General features: G+C 42.3%; 1 protein-coding gene across 4 annotated transcripts in view; it reads left to right on the top strand.

Moving 5' to 3' along the window:
• The window catches only part of kntc1 (kinetochore associated 1), a 193,764-nt gene that overhangs the window by 167,631 nt on the left and 9,414 nt on the right, over nt 1–16,719 (top strand). For all 4 annotated transcript variants that reach the window (XM_084323934.1, XM_084323935.1, XM_084323933.1 and 1 more), the window contains 6 exons: nt 7,823–7,879; nt 8,403–8,457; nt 9,070–9,133; nt 10,558–10,687; nt 13,457–13,546; nt 15,141–15,286. In XM_084323934.1, the coding sequence (XP_084180060.1) occupies nt 7,823–7,879; nt 8,403–8,457; nt 9,070–9,133; nt 10,558–10,687; nt 13,457–13,546; nt 15,141–15,286 (542 nt within the window). The remainder of the gene's footprint in view (nt 1–7,822; nt 7,880–8,402; nt 8,458–9,069; nt 9,134–10,557; nt 10,688–13,456; nt 13,547–15,140; nt 15,287–16,719) is intronic.

Here is a 16,719-nt window from a genome sequence, read left to right as displayed (position 1 = left end):
CAATACCGGCCAGATCCTCTTAGGGGCGCCATCGCTCCACTGCAGTATCATTGAGGGCGAATGGGGGGGGAAAAAATTACTGTCTATGGGCGTTTCATATGAGCCTGGATCCCAAGCGACCATCCTCCACCGTTGATCGCGGTTCGAAGCGCAGATTTCAGCCTGGAATAATGGGATTTATGATCAGCCAATGGACATATCGATCTACCAGATGCAGATGAATAATGGGGAAATGCTGCCGGCAATCACATGGGCTGACGGTAGGACACTCTTCACCCAAATTACAGCCGGATTGGACATTGTTGTAAAACGCAAGCGATCGATCAGTGAATGTGGCTACTTGAGCGCACACTGTATTGCTAATCAATAATACTAATCGGCGTCCCCCGCCGCCCCCATTTCATCCATAGATGTTCTGTAATAGTCCGGATGCTAAGCAGTTTGTTTTATTTCATTCGTATATATACAACAGAAATGCCGTTCGATATAACGTGACTAGCCTTTAGCCCTATAAATAGCTTTCCAGAAAAAAACCGAGACGAAAACTGCGATAAAGCTTATATTCACGGCGCTATAAAATGACAACCAACCGATGGATTTTTATTTTCTTTAAGCCATTATGAAGGCACGGTTTATGCACTCAAGTGACAATGAGAATGGACAGATAGCAATACTATAAAGTATATAGCTATCCAAAAGTACATCGGTTTGTTTACAAAGCGTTGTCCTCCAGCCACATATTAGATGGCGAGGCCCGGTCGTCAAAGTGTTAAAAGAGTTCAGCTTTCTCAGCAGGTAGATCCTCTGCTGACCTTTTTTAACAATAGACTCTGTATTTAAGTTGAACTTCAGTTTACAGTCAAACACAGTTCCCAGGTATTTGTACGATTCAACAATCTGGACGTCCTCATCGTGAATTACACTAGCTACACTGGCTTGATGATCGGGGTTGTGTCTGAAGTCAATTATCATGTCCTTAGTCTTAGAGACATTGAGGTCCAAGTAATTCTCATCACACCAATTCACAAAGTCGTGAAGTACAGGTCCATGATCAGTTTCGGAGCGCTGCAGTAGGGATACCAGGACAGTGTCATCTGAAAACTTAACCAGATGCCTTTGGTCATGAAGCGATCTGCAGCTGTCGGTGTACATAATAAATAAAAGGGGAGACAAAGCGCAACCTTGGGGGGAGCCAGTGTTGGAAATCGACATGTTGGACATCTGCCCATTGACAAAGACCTGCTGGACCCTCTCAGTGAGGACATTTTAAATCAGCATGAGAAGCTGGTGTGGGAGACTAAAATAAGAGTCAAGCCTCTCAATAAAAATGTGGGGCTGCATTTTATTAAAAGCAGAGGAGAAATCTGCAAATAAAAGTCTAGCATGAGCTCCAGGTGTTTATACACAATGTCCAAGATGAAGAGCATAGCATCCTCCACATGGCTGATATGCGAATTGAAGGGGATCTAATTTACCCTCAATAAAAGACATAGTAGTGTTTTTTTAAAACTTCTCAAAAACCTTCATTGCTAATGAGGTAAGCGCCACTGGTCTAAAGTCCTTCACTTCTTTTGAATCTTTTGACTTAGGGATGGGTATGATGGTTGACGTCTTCCATAATGTGGGGATCTGACCTAGATCTACGCACATCTGGAAGAGTCTAGAAAACACCCAACCAAGCTGATCAGCACAGTGGTGCAGGGTGCGCCCGCATATCGAGTCTGGGCCAGCAGCTTTTCTTGGTTTAACCTTTTTAACAAGCAGGTCTTCACTCTCCTCTTCGAATGGGTTGCCCAGTTCTTCCATTACATTGAGGAGCGAGCAGACATCTTTTCTAAATTCTTTCTGCACACTTGCTGTCTGATCATGGTGGAACACCCCATCTTGTCTTCCCATGAGCTGGTGAGCATCTTCAAAGTCCTCAATCAGCACTGCAACCTCAGGGCCAGCTACCATCCACCGTCTGAGGGCACTAGGGTTGTCTGGAAGACCTACCACCCCTCCATCACTCTTGATGCAAGCATTATTTTGCTCATGTGCTTGATCAATGGGGATTGGCGAGAATACCCGATTGGTCTTCTGAATGGTGAAATTGCCTACATTCAATTCTCTGGCAACATCTGGGTGTCTTGTTGGTAGTTCAGTCATGTCACGAAGATGAACGGATCCAGCGGGCATAGTTCGTATGGTCCAGAGCAAAGAACCAGGGGACGAGTTCTGTCAGAGCATCAAGGTACATGCTGAAGGACTGCCACAGGGATCTCACATAGACCAGTAAACACAGCTCCAATGCCATGACTGTTGCCCAGTACTGGAATTGAGCGCAGCTCTCCTCCCTCCTTGAGCACCATTCATCAATCCCGAAAGGCGCATCTTCTGTATCTGTATCACAGTTATTGTAGGCCCGATACTGCAGGACATATAGTGCAGCCACTGTGACTTGGTGGGCACGTCAGGTGCGAGCAACATGTGCTGCACGCAGGGCCGCCTCAGGGGGTGTGCGAGCAGTGCGGTCGCACAGGGCCTCGCGGGAAGGGGGGCCTCGCAAAAAAAAAAAAAAAATATATATTTTTTATTATTTTTTTTTATTATTATTATTTTTTTTTTTTTTTTTTTTTTTTTTTTTTGCGAGGCCCCCCTTCCCGCGAGGCCCTTTTTCATCACAGACCTAAAATCTAGTTTTGCTTATATGCTTATATATTTCACATTAGACACGTTTGTAGAATGACTTGTTCCTGGGTCTGCACCTGGGTCACTATTGGAGCTCTGGTGCTCTGCAGCAGGCATTGGTTTCAATGAGGGGAGGGGTTACAGGTAAGGTAGCGTCTGACTATTCCGCGCGTGCAGCATTGGAGTTTATGCCTGCCAAGGTGAAGAGGACATCGTTCGGCAGATGGACTGAAGATGAAAGTTGTTGCATGTTAGACAGTTCAGTCAGGCTAGCCATCCCGGCTAAAGACGGGGACAGCTAGTTAGCTTTAGCTACGTTATAATATTGAGTGCTAACGTGTGGTTCAGTCGGGATAGCCATGATGATGTCGGCTAGTAGCTAGCTTAGCTAACGGCTAACTAGCGTTAGCTAACCTATCCAGAGGAGCGAGGCGAGGCGAGTGGATGTCTTTTCAAAAGAAGGAGAAGAGAACTTGTGAGCAGATAAATCTGTTAGGCAGCAATACGCCGAAAGGTGTCCAGTCTGCCGGAAAGTACTCGAAGAAGAAATTACACCGTGGGCCAAGTCTCCTTCCAACTTTACCATTGGCGCCGGCCGCGCCGCATTCATTGATACTGCGTTATGGTGAGTCAACCTATGATTATATACCCGCCGTGGACCTGTCCTGACCTATCTATCTTTCTCTCTCTCTGGAGCCAAACTGGTCGACTAGCTAATATATAGTACTACTAGTAGCTAACTGTGTGTGCCTGGTGAGAGCACCTGGCTGTATGTAGACAGTAGCCGCATAGCTTGTTAGCTGTTAGCTAACGCAGAAGCAAGCTATGCGGCTACTACATGCAGCCAGGTGCCTGATTGAGCTAACTGTTAGCCAGTTAGCTGTTTAGCGTCAGCTGGGAACGTTCGTTTGATGCTATCAGTTAGCCTTGAGAATAGCAGGCCCTGGCACTCTGACTACGACATCATCTTTGACAGAAGATGTAGTCGGGCCTGCACCATGACAAGGCTCTGGCCATAGCTTTGTCCCGACAGCGAGAGGCCTTTCGTCAACGTGGAGACCTGTGTTGCGGCCTTTCGCCCGGCGTTCCTCATGCAGGTAAAATGTCATGACATTACCCCACTCTTCCTTCCTTCCCCTCCCGAATGTTTTGTTAATAACGATGTTTTTTTCCAGGCAAAACATATGCTACTTCACAACATTTGGAGATACGACATGTGCTGTGTGTGAATGGTCGTTTGTGTAGCTTGGGTAGCGTTGGGCCGTTGGCCAAAGCTGTGTGTCACGTGGCCTGGTGTCACAGTACCTGGCTAGCCTATTTAGCTGATGTCGGCCATTGGCTCCTTGCTGCTTTGGTTTCTCTGGTATAGACGCTCTTCTTGTTGGATTTAAGTGTTGATCTTTGTCCTTTTGAATCTCTCATACATGCTATAGTCTCTCTCTAACACACACACACATGACAAACACACATGTTCTCTCTCTCTCTCTCTCTTTCTAACACACACAGTCTGCCTATGGCGGCCTTTCTCGATGGCTAGGCTGTGCTCAAGGATCTTCAGTCACAGTGCTCAGGTATTCTGCCACTGTGTACTCTCTGTTTAGGGCCAAATAGCATTTCAATTTCTTTCCAATGTGTCTCTCTCTCTCTCTCTCTCTCTCTCTCTCTCTGTACACTGTATATTGACTGTAGAACGGGAGCTCTCTCTCGCTCTCTCTTTTGCTATATGTTGACTGTATCATGCCCCGCCTCGGGCAGCGCTATTATTTAAGAATATGTTGACTGTATAAAAAAAAATATATATATATATATATATATATATAATTTTTTATTTATTTTTTTTTACCTTTGGGGGGGGGGGGGGGGGGGGGGCCTCGCGTTAAATCTCGCACAGGGCCTCGCATTTCTCCCAGGCGGCCCTGGCTGCACGCAACGAGTCAGCAGTGCCTGCTGTTGTGATCTCTGCTTGTAGCAGTGCTTCAACCCAGCCACTGCCTTTCACCCAGGGTCACCCAGGGTCTTTAGAGCTGCCATCTCTATATGCAGGCCGCCAAACATCACAACAAATTTGTCTTCCCCATACATCTATGGCCACTTCCACTGGATCTGCTTGGCAATAGCATACAGGGGTTGATCAAATGTTACTACTGGTGTCTGCCCAGAATTCAGATGTTGAACTGCATTTCTGACTACATCCATGGAGTGTTTGATCATTGCCACTGTGTGGGCACTCTCGTGGAACAGGGGTAGTAGGGCACTTGGGCAGATTACTTTGGGCAAAATTATTCTGCTCTGTGTGACAATAAATAAATTAATGATGATATGCTATTTAAAACCAAAACTAAGGCCTCAGTATGAGTTTAAGACGTGAACATAGTCATGTTTGTTGAATAAATAAAAAAAAAAGTAAAAAAAATAAATCCAGATTTTTTTTTTTTTTTTTTTGCCGATCCCGATCTTCGGAAAATCACGAATCACGTGATCGGCCCCGATCACGTGATCGGATCGGGACATATCAGGGTTAGTGGGATCTAGATTATACCCGTTATTGCATGCAAATCCAATGGGATAGGAAAGTTTGACCAAGCGCTGGTGGCCATTTTGAAAAATGCCTGCCACGGCCACCAGGGTGCTAGTTTGTAACGCCCCAATATCCAGTTTTGTTCCCAATATATCTATCAACACATCTGCCAAATTTGGTGCTTTTATCACAAAATGAACAATTGGTTTGATATGTTGAGCTATGCCGCCCCACTAATTTAGTTTTTAGCGCCTTTGAGGTGCTTTGGTCATCAGTGGACCTTTCGTTGTAGTCACCATCACCAACCAAAGATGGATCGTCAACGTTAGCATAGGATAGCTCAAACTACTACTACTAAAACGTCTACTAATACTACTACTACTGCTACTACAACTACTACTACTGCTACTACTACTACTACCACTACTATTACTGCTACTACTACTGCTACTACTACTGTTATAAAAGTCTAACTACTAACTGTCCGACGAATTTCTCGCTCATGTGCAGGCTTGTTCTACTCTTTTTTGGTAACTTCCGCCTCCTTCGTCACTTCCTCCCAATCTGTTCCGTTTCATTCTAGCACAAAAAATGGCCAAGATATTGATAAAAATGTAACTCATGTAAAATTAAATCTGGCACATTTTACGCGTGCGTAAAAGTTTATTTAGCATCGAATTGAAATGATCCTGGTTGAGTCATTTATTGGTTTATCAACACAAAATAAAAAGTAGCGTGTAGTTTCAAGACCACGTCATAATGCCACGCCGGAAAAAAACCCGGAAATGGACTACGTTTTCGGTACAGAGCGTCACAAACTGATGACGTCACTTCATCACGGCGCCGTGAGCCGCGACCGGGAACCGAACAGTCCAGGCTGGATGGTTCAGGTCTCATGATGTTTGAGAACTTCTCTTCTGCAATGTCATCTAGTACTCTTTGCTTTACAATGGTTACCATTTTTTTTCTCTGTTAAGTTTAGGTTAGCATTGAAGAATACACAGTGAAGGTCAGATATAGAGTAATTCGATTACTGATACTTCATCAATGTTCAGCCTTGTTGTTATCACTAAGTCTAGGGTGTTACCGTGTTGGTGAGTGGGTTCATTTACATGTTGTATTAGCTCAAAGCTGTCCAGTAGGTTGATAAGCTCAATAGCCTTGGTATTAAAGGAGCTCCCGTCTTATACGGAGCTACTGAGCAATTTTGATCCCGTAGTTAGACTGGCTGACGCGCCGTTATACTCCTGGTCTCATACCAAAACAGTCCTTTGTCCCAATGATACGTGCAGGCAGCTTTACTGGGAAAATGGTGTTTATTTTCCCTCACCGTCAAACAGGATGTCTTCATAAACTGATAAATAATAATGAACACAATAACTAATTAGATACAAACATTTCGACCTGAGACCTGCGTCGTGCGTGCCCATGCCCTTTTCCGGGTCAAAACTCCTTCTCCTACAGGTGTACCTGACTCTTAAATAAAAGAAGCGCCACCCCCTGGTCACATAAATCCACTGCACATTAAGTCCATTTTGGCCGTTACACTTGGGGTCGTTCTTATTTATATAAATATTCAGATCTCCATGTATGATTAATCTTTCACATCGAATTATACCGACTGAGATTAGCTCTGAGAATTCCTGCAGAAATATTGATCAGTATTTTGGTGGCCGGTACAATGTGATGAAGACATTGTTCAGCTTTGAGCTCAATAGCAAGATATTGAAATGATGTAAATTTACCCATGTCAATGTCATTACATACAGATGATGTAGATAAAATAGCAGCAACCCCTCCCCCTTTCCTATTTGATCGATTGATAATACTTCAATTTGGAGGGCAGGCTTCTATCAGCGTTGTCGCACCAGTAATGTTATTCAGCCAGGTCTCGACTAGGAACATGCATTGCTAATTATTTTCAGTTATTAGATCATTGATTAAGAAAGATTGTGGGGTTGCAGTTGCGGGCTGTCGAGGAAAGATGGCGCAATAGTTATTTTTTTGTGTTTTGGAGATGTCTGGCTGTAAATCAGACCAGCATTTACCAGTTTGTTCATTTTTGGTGTGAAAAGCAGGGGAGGGGGGAGAGCAGGGATGGGGAGGATGACTTTGGTGATGACCTGGGGGGAGGAGGGGAGTGACACAAGGGAGGAGAAACTAGTAGATTACTTTACATAGAGAAACTTGACAAGTTCTACTAAGGTGAAATATCCCTTTAAATGTGCCAGCACTCTTACCGGATACTCCTGTACCTAGAGGACCGCTGAAAGAAGTGGATTCTTGGATATGATACTTGTCAATATAAAACAAAGTTTCTGCATGTCAACTTCCCTTCAATAGATTATTTTGTGTTGCAGAGCAGGTTTCTTTGTCTGGTTTTCTCCGGTGAAGAAACATACTCCGAAATGCATCAGTGATGCATCTTTAGAAAGGAAGTCGCCGCTTCGAAGCTTCTTTTTTTATTTCCTTTTGACTCAACCCGAGTCAAACAATCACAGAATTATGTAAGGAATAGGACACCGCCTCATCTATTCATATGTTAGATTTGACTGAGGTAAGAATATAATTAACAACATTTTGTAATTTCTGTAGGAATGATGGATGGTGTGTTTTGTTTTTCCCTGTTCTCAGATCCGCTACCTTCAGGAGGTGATGGAGGCGTTGGTGGCTGTCCCCTCTCTGTGGCAGGTGATTATAAAAGAATAAGGTTGACTTCAGGAACCATGCCTAATACAGAGTAGGGATGGGCACTGGTCTTTGAATAGTCGTTAAATTATATATATATTTAAATATATCGAATATCGTTTTGACTCCAAAAAATATATTTTCCCTTGTTTTACCGGCACCTACACTGTGTATAGTGTATTGAGATGGGACCAGAGGTGTGACATGGTAGCAAGCTTTTGTACGTTTGCCATGTTGTTTCACTAAGCTCACACATTTCAAGCATCAGTGGTTCTCGCACAGCTGCATCTTGAAGTGGAGAGCAAATTACTGGGTAATACTATACCAGCAACTTCCAACCCAAAAGGCGGAGCTTTAATAGACCAATCAGGATGCCATACTACAGAGGTTATTAAGTAAAAACTAAATAATATGTTAACGTAGCATTGGAATAGTTCCCAGTGACCAGCGAATAGCAGTTCTGTGAGTTTTGCCCCTCCCTAATACAGAGGATTAATTTGTCCGATTCTTTTCACTTTCTACACAGATCTCCAGTTTCTCCAGGACTTGGAGGAGTATGATACTGGCGCCCTTTGTGTCAGGTATTCGATTTTGAGGCTCTGAGTAAAACTTTGCTTTGAAATGTGTTTTACGTATACTGTGTGTGTAATGTGAAACTGACTGTGTTTATACTGTGTGTGTAATGTGACCCTCATGGATGATCTGACTGTGATTATACTGTGTGTGTAATGTGACCCCATGGATGATCTGACTGTGTTTATACTGTGTGTGTAATGTGACCTCATGGATGATCTGACTGTGATTATACTGTGTGTGTAATGTGACCCTCGTGGATGATCTGACTGTGATTATACTGTGTGTAATGTGACCCCATGGATGATCTGACTGTGATTATACTGTGTGTGTAATGTGACTGTTTATACTGTGTGTGTAATGTGACCCCCTCACTTTATATGTATATGTTGTGTCTGTCCACTATGTTTGTTAATTTGTCATCTCCCCCCCCCCCCTATGTAAAGCGACCTTGGGTCCTCTGAAAGGCGCTATATAAAACGAAGTTATTATTATTATTATTATTATTATTATTATTATTATTATTATTATTATTATTATGCATGATGTGACTGTGTTTATACTGTGTGTAATGTGACCCTCATGGATGATGTGACTGTTTTCTGCTTATTATGTCACAGCATCACTCCCTCTGAATCCTGACCAGCAGGCAACATTATATAGAACCTTTGTTCTGCTCCTCAAGTAAGTTCTACCTCCTTCAAATGATCTCAGTGTCTTCTACCACATCCTTTTATTAATGCATGTTAGTGGCATGACTTCATGTAAAAGGTTAGCAGTAAGGTAAGATATGATATACCTTTATTGATCCCCTTGGGGAAATTCGGGCATCATAGCAGCATGGGGGTGGGGCGATGGGAGGTACAGGTATGGGCAGGGTATTGGAAGAAAGAAAGAAATATAGGCAATACAATTAGATCTGAATATAAAAATGTGAGAAAAGATAAACGGTGTAAACAATATATTTAACTCTGACTAAAGAAATATGAGAAAAATAACCAGTGTAAATAAAGGTGCAGATGAGGGTCTGTATGCCCTATCGGTTATTATCCGTTACAATAAATACTGGTCTCTCATTGTCCCTTAACACTTTGATTGCCAGCAGGGGGTGCGCTATTTATCGCTTGAGTGCCAGCGCTTTAGTCAATGAGAGGGCGAGCACATTTGCGAACGCATAAACTATATCTTAAATTCATTTGCGAACGCATAAACTATATCTTAAATTATGGCTATGTGTCTAATACGCCCGTCGCTTATCAATGACTTGCTTGCAGTCAACATGTATGAAACGGATTGTTTTTTCATCAGTACATTTCCGTTTTATACCGTTTTGAATAAGAGTATAGTTTTGAAGATTTCGAGTGACTCCAGAAAAATCCGTGGAAATAGCCATTTACTGGAATACACAAAACACGTTGTCATTTTTAGGCAGATTTATGAATCGTTTTCAAATAAACGCTAGATTATCGATAGTATATGTGTACTTATGCACGCTAGAGAAGCGGGCTGAAAAATCGATTATCCATGACCTGGTCAGCGCTAACGTCATACACGCACACACAGCCACACACACACACGTTGTGAAATATGTGAAAAAAACATCTGATTACCCCAAGACTGGTCAAATAAAGTCCTTACCTCACATCAGATGTTCTGCAAAAAGATTATTCCAATTCCTGATCGCCATTCCAAATATCGATCGCGTTTATTGATCCAACCTCGAAACACATAATCCACGCTGCTTCCAGTCCCCTCAATGAATGCAATAGTCTCAGGTTACATTGCCTCATAAGTAAAATGTGGAATCCAGAGTTTTTTTCCCCCATGCATTTCTATTGAGTCCATTCCAATGGGTGCAATACCATCCGGGAGACGATAGGGGGCGGTATTTGGCCTTTTCGAGCTCAGAATCAGTCCCAATGATAACGTGAGGCTGGATTGATGAAAAATGAATGGATATCGCTAACAAAAGAAATAACGATTAAATAACGAGATTTCTCATTGTTGGCACTCAACACATGGCGGCCAACAACGAGATATCTCGTTGTTTGCACTCATTGTGTTAATGATTCTTCCACCCTTCTCACCATTGTTCTTTCTTGCCGTAGGTGTCCCTTCCTCCTGAATCTGGACCTGATAGGTATTGCCAACCGCTTCGCCCAGTTCAGTCTTCCAGCCTTCGCTTTGGGAGCTCTCCTTCTCATCCCCTGTACCAAGAAAAAGGAACAACAGATCCAGGTGTGTGTGTGTGACAGGGTTCGCACAAGGTCATTGAAGTGCTTAAAGTGCTTGATTTTTTACAAAAAAAATCAAGACCTGGAATTCCTTAACCCTTTAATATTGATATCAATATTTCAAAAATCTGTGATCGAAATCATATTTCTCCCCCGGAGACATTATATGTAGTGGGCCCCGTTCCCCGTACCTGGATAACTGAGTTAGCCGGATAACTTTCGGTTAAGTCTGACTTAAGCCGGACTTTCCGGCTCCCCGTACCTGGATTGTCCAAATCACCATGACAACAGATCCAAAAGTTTGAGCCTGGTCGAAAGCAGGGTTTAAGTTCAAGTTAGCCGGATGAAGCACAGCCACGCCCCCGCAAAGAAAGTGACAGCGCGTTTCCTGAAATTATTCCCACAGTCTAGGATCTGCTTTATACCATTCTGAATTACGTTTTTGTGCTCCATTTTTCCAGAGGGGGCTTTTGAAATGTAAAATAGACCCAAAATGCCGATACTAAATTCACTTTGTCCTAAATAATGCACGTTATATATACCGTGGCGCTCGCTCGGTGCGATGTACACATTATGTGGTTATTCTAACAACGCGCAGCATTGCAAATGTGAATCCCGCGGGGATATTTTTAATGATTGAAACCTATCGCTCGTTTGGCTCTGATTCCTTTCATATTCTCCGCTGTGGATGTTTAATGGAGCGCCTGGATTGTGTTTCATTCAAGCATAAAATTGAAGTGTCTATGCGTGGATTGTGGATCTTGTCTCGTTCATTAATGTATAAACAATGAATTTATCCCATCTGGCACAGTGGCTCAGCGGTAGTTCTCAATCCTGGCAACCCAGCGACCGGTGTTCGAAACCCCGTGTTTCCAATATAATTTTTTTGAATATAATATTAATGATTATACGCCAAAGTAGCCTAGTTTCAAGTTAAAATATTATAAATCTACATGCATTGAGGATGTCATTCTTTATATAGCTCTCAACGTGCACCAAATTGAATTATTCCTACATCGCAAAAAGAAGGGGAAGACCGGGTTTCGAACCCCGGTCGTCTGCGTGAAAGTCAAAAGAAGAACCCGTTACACCACAGTGGAGATAAGTAAAAGATCGACTATACATCAATCAATGGGAAGAGAGCCGTATCGTTATTTTGTATAACAGTTTAACTAATTATTTTCGCTAGCAAGATCTCATTTGATTATTCAATCCAGCAGGCAAGTTTAAAGAAATATAATCTGATTGATTGAGGTAATGAGGGACTTAAAATTAGCCTATAGATAACGCATTTAACTTGTCGGCGAGGCGATTGAGCCGTACTGCAATATGTTACTAAAGTTTTAAATCAATTAATCAATCAATGCCGCTAGAGAATCAGGATCTCTGCTCTCGACACTTGCTGCCTTCTGGGCTGAGGCGGGCACGCGCACTTATCCTGGGTCTCAAGTCTGGCTTGAGTTAACGAGACTGAATCCACCTTCGAGGAACAGGAAAATCCCGGCTTCAAACATCGGGTTAACTGAATCTGGATAATGACATCTTGATCGACTTAGTTGAACCAGGTACGGGGAACGGGGCCCTGGTGAGCCCCTGTCAACTCTCTAACGGTTCAAGAGCGCCATCTGGTGGCCGATCGGCAGATCGCCCAGGGCATAAACAGGGAAGTGGACGCTGGTGCTCATTTCAATTTGGTCCGATCACTCGCTATACGTCCCGGGACTCGAGCTCGACACAATGGATATCGATCCGTTGCCAATAACTCGATAAACAACATGATTTGGACGTATATACTATTATACAACCTGTTAATGGATCGGGTATTTCTATATCCCATAATAGAAAAAATCCTTTTCCACACTCATCTCCCAACGGCGTGAGGAAGCTACGGTGAGTTTCAGCGTTATTTTGTAGTGTCTTCTATACTAACTGCTCCAATGATCATATCACCCACACTAGATGAATGATATAACGTTGCCCACGGAATTATAAACGACCCCCCGCCCATCCGGTCATCATCAGATCATACGTGGTAACTTCTAGAAGTACGTCCATTTGAATTTTTTTATCTCGCGCCGATTGCTATCAAACTGTATACAATCATCAATATAATGCATTTGGGGCTATAAATCACGTTCTGGAGAAAGCTGCAGAAAACGATAAAAACATACTTATACTTTAGACCGTATTTTAATATGAATATGTGAATGAAAAAGTATAACGTTGCTACACCCTGAACAATAGATATAGGACTTTGAATGGGCCATGGTAATGTCAATTTAGCAATACAATTTAAAAAGTTATAGCCCTGCAAAGAAGGGGAACTTCTCCATGTTAAATACGGCTGGCGAGGGATGGTAAATTATGAATTTAACCCCAGCGATCAAAGGGTTAAACAGCAAATTTTTTAACAAGGTGCTTGAAATTCAAATCAACCATTCGCGTTTTGTTCATCCATGATAAAAAATTTCTGAATCAAGAAATTATTTTATTTAAAGTGTAACTAATTTTCGTAAATTGGTTTTATGCCATAAATATTGGATCTGATCATTTTTCTATAAAAAACAGCATTTAAATGTGAATTGTATCCTTTTAAATGCCCTTTTAAAATGAAAAATAGTGCTTAGGAAAGTACTTGAAAGTCCTTGAATTTGTGGGAACATGAGGAGTAACTTCTATAAAGTGTTTATCTTCTTTTTTTCATTTTAAGATCATGTGCCCATTTCTTTCCTCTGTTGTACTGAGTAAGAGTCTCTTTGCTTCCTGATATCAGGGCTTCCTGTCCACCTGTGACCCTATTGCCATCCTGGACCAGGTGGAAGAACGTATGAACACCGGGGAGTTGGCTGGAATTCCCACACAGGTTAGATGCCATCACTGTCTCCTATTGTTTTTGTATATATTTATTTTTCCTTCACTGTGTTTAAATAGCAAATTTATTTTCTATTTAAAGGTGCTATAGATCACATTCAGCCACTAGATGTCACTAGATGTAAACAAGAATACCCTGAAGACTCTAGCAGGAGCACTCATTCAAGGGTACTACGACTATGCTTGCACCTCATGGTACCAAAGCACCTCAAAGGCGCTAAAAACAAAATTACAAACATCTCAAAACAAACTGGTCAGACTACTGCTTGACCTTACTCCTAGAACCCACCTCACCCCTGCCCACTTTGACAACCTAGGATGGCTTAGAGTAGACGACAGAGTACAGCAACTTGCAATGGGCCTGGTCTACAAGATACACTACACGACCAAGGTACCCATGTACATGACAAAATACTTCCCAAAGGTCAGTGAATACCACGATCACAACACCAGAGGGAGCTCCACAAATCATGTTAAACCCAGATTCGGCTCAAACAAGGGACTAAACACGTTTCGCAATTATGCCACATCAATGTGGAACGCCCTACCCAAAGCTGTAAAGGAATGTGAATCACTACCCACTTTCAAAAACACTCTCAAAAAACACCTAAGGGAGACTGCAACCCGAAACTGGCCCCTGTAAATGTCCGAACACAACCCCCTCCAATGTACAGTAAATTACCAAGTATGGTCTTGTCAATAATCCAATGTACAGTGTTGTTTGTACAGTTGTACAGTGTCCCCCACCCACCCCTCCTACCCAACCCCCCCCCCCCCCCCCTACCCAACCCCCCCCCCCCCACTCCTAACCAACCCCCCCCCCCCCCCCCCCCCCACTCCTAACCAACCCCCCCCCCCCCCCCCCCCCCACCCACCCAACCACCTCCAATGTACAGTCCCCCCCCACCCCCACCTACCCAATCCAATGTACAGTTTCCACGCCTAATGTATATACTCTTTTCTTTCTGGACTCTTTTTGTATCACAAACAGTACTGTAATTGCAAATCTGGTATGTCATAAATGTATAGATGGAGCAGTACTGTCTATCTGTATGTCATGTATGTCATATATGTTACGATGAATTGAAAATGGGGGACCCTGATGTAAACAAGACGAAAGTCTTTCTCTGGTCTGCATCCCCTTAACAATTGTATGTATTGAGCTGTACTGTACTGTACCCATTCTGCAATCTGTTAATAAAGTTTTCATTCATTCATTCATTCATTCATTCATTCATTCATTCACTAGAGAACCAGCGTGTAATTTATCCAATCGGGTGCATGGGGCAATGGGAAGTAGGGAGGGAATACATGCATGCAACATGTAAACAACAACATTAATTTTGGACCTGCAAACATTGTTTAAATTATAAATGAATTAATCAATCATTATTTGGGGGGCAGAAAAGCAATACTTTCATTCCACACCTTTCTAAAAATCTCTGTGGATGTATTATTTCTTTAAACGATTACTCTATATAATCTTATCAAATATTGCTGCTAGCAGTGATACTTGTGGTTGTGCTGGTTTTGTGTTGTTGTGTTTGTCAATAATGAGTCAAAACTTGCACGTGTTCTGTTTTCAGATTAGAGAGACTGTGTTGACGTTCATCAGCCAAAGGGGGCAGTACCAGAAAGTGTTGAAGACCAAGCACCTGAAGCATCTCAAGCAGCTCCTTGTGTCTCGTGGCCAAATCAAAGACCTGGAGCGGTACCTGATCAGCCAAAACCGGTAAGATTGTTAAGATGAGATATTCCTTTATTGATCCCCTTGGGGAAATTCAGGTGTGGGGGCGGGGGGGGGGGGGGGGGCGTGTAATAGGAAGACAATATATATAGGCAATAAAATAAATCTGAATATAAAATATTAATAAAATACTTTTTTTTAATTTCCCGGTGAACAATTATTTTTTTGTTTTTTGTTCTTCAAGTTTAAACGGTACATAGTAGAGTGTAAACATGACAAATAAAGTGTAAGATAAAATAAATATAATAAAATGAATCAAATTGAAATAAATGGAAACATACCATAACAAACAAGAAAAAGAAAAAAAGTAAGTAACAAAAACTAAAATATGATGTGTGAGGGAGGCATGTGCTGTACGGGAACATGGCCATTAAAAGTAAAGACCAAGCATGAAAGAACCAGTATACTTATAGACATTCAGACAGACAAAGCCAATTGTAGAGCATTTATAATACATTTTATTTGTAGTGCACTTTACATTTCACAATGAAATCTCAGAGTGCTTCAGGTTAAAAACAAAGCAAAATATATATATAAAAAAAATATATAATAAAAATGTAAAGCAACAGATAAAATAGGCAAGGCTAGGGCAATTCCCAATACACAAAACAAAGACAAGTGGAATTAGCCAAAGGCAAATTTTTAGGCCTTGTTTAAAAATGTCCTGAGGGTTGCTGGGGGAGGTTGGCTGTGCCAGAGTGGAGGGTGCGGGTGGAGGATTGGGGGGGTGAGGAGTTCCTTAAGGTATGGGGGGGGGGGGACTTCCGTGAAGACACTGGAGGGATTAAATACAATCCTGTATTCCACGGAGTCCAGCCTGGAGGAGAGAAATGCGTCTGGAGCATCACAGCCTCACATGTATCACCTGATCTCCGACAACTGTAGATTTAACTTAATTTCAGATTTCAATTTCAGAGCAGTCCAGGTGTTGGAAGCATCAAAGGAAAAAGCAGTTTTTCCTAGAAGATTGTAGAAGTTGCTGTGGATATTTTTTAACCAAAATTAACAAACTTTTAGCAAACTAGTTTCACTACTTGTTTGCAGACCAACTAGCTGATATCCTCCACAACCACCGACAGCCGCCAGGCTGACCGATGGGCCAAACAGGGCAGCCTAGGTAGACTATGCCACCTACTCAGGGAAGCAGACTGGAGATCTGACATTGTTCGACCCTACAGGCATCCAGTGGGATAGAGACCATAGGGCTTTAATCGTCATTTTCACAACATTTTGAGCAAATTTACATCAACATACATTCTGCCAAAAATAAGTAAGATGTATTTGGGGATACATCTTCTTGGGGAACCTGGGGATATATGCAATAGAGACCAGATGTGTTATTATTTATTTATTGCAGATGTTGAAATAGCAAGAATTATTTGTTTAGCTGATCATATAACATTTGGGGTATATCCCAG

This window comes from Notolepis coatsorum (assembly GCF_963971535.1).
Source record: "Notolepis coatsorum genome assembly, chromosome: 10".
NCBI lineage: Eukaryota > Metazoa > Chordata > Actinopteri > Aulopiformes > Paralepididae > Notolepis > Notolepis coatsorum.
Note: the sequence above shows the minus strand (reverse complement) of the source record. Positions and strands in the feature narration are given on the sequence as shown.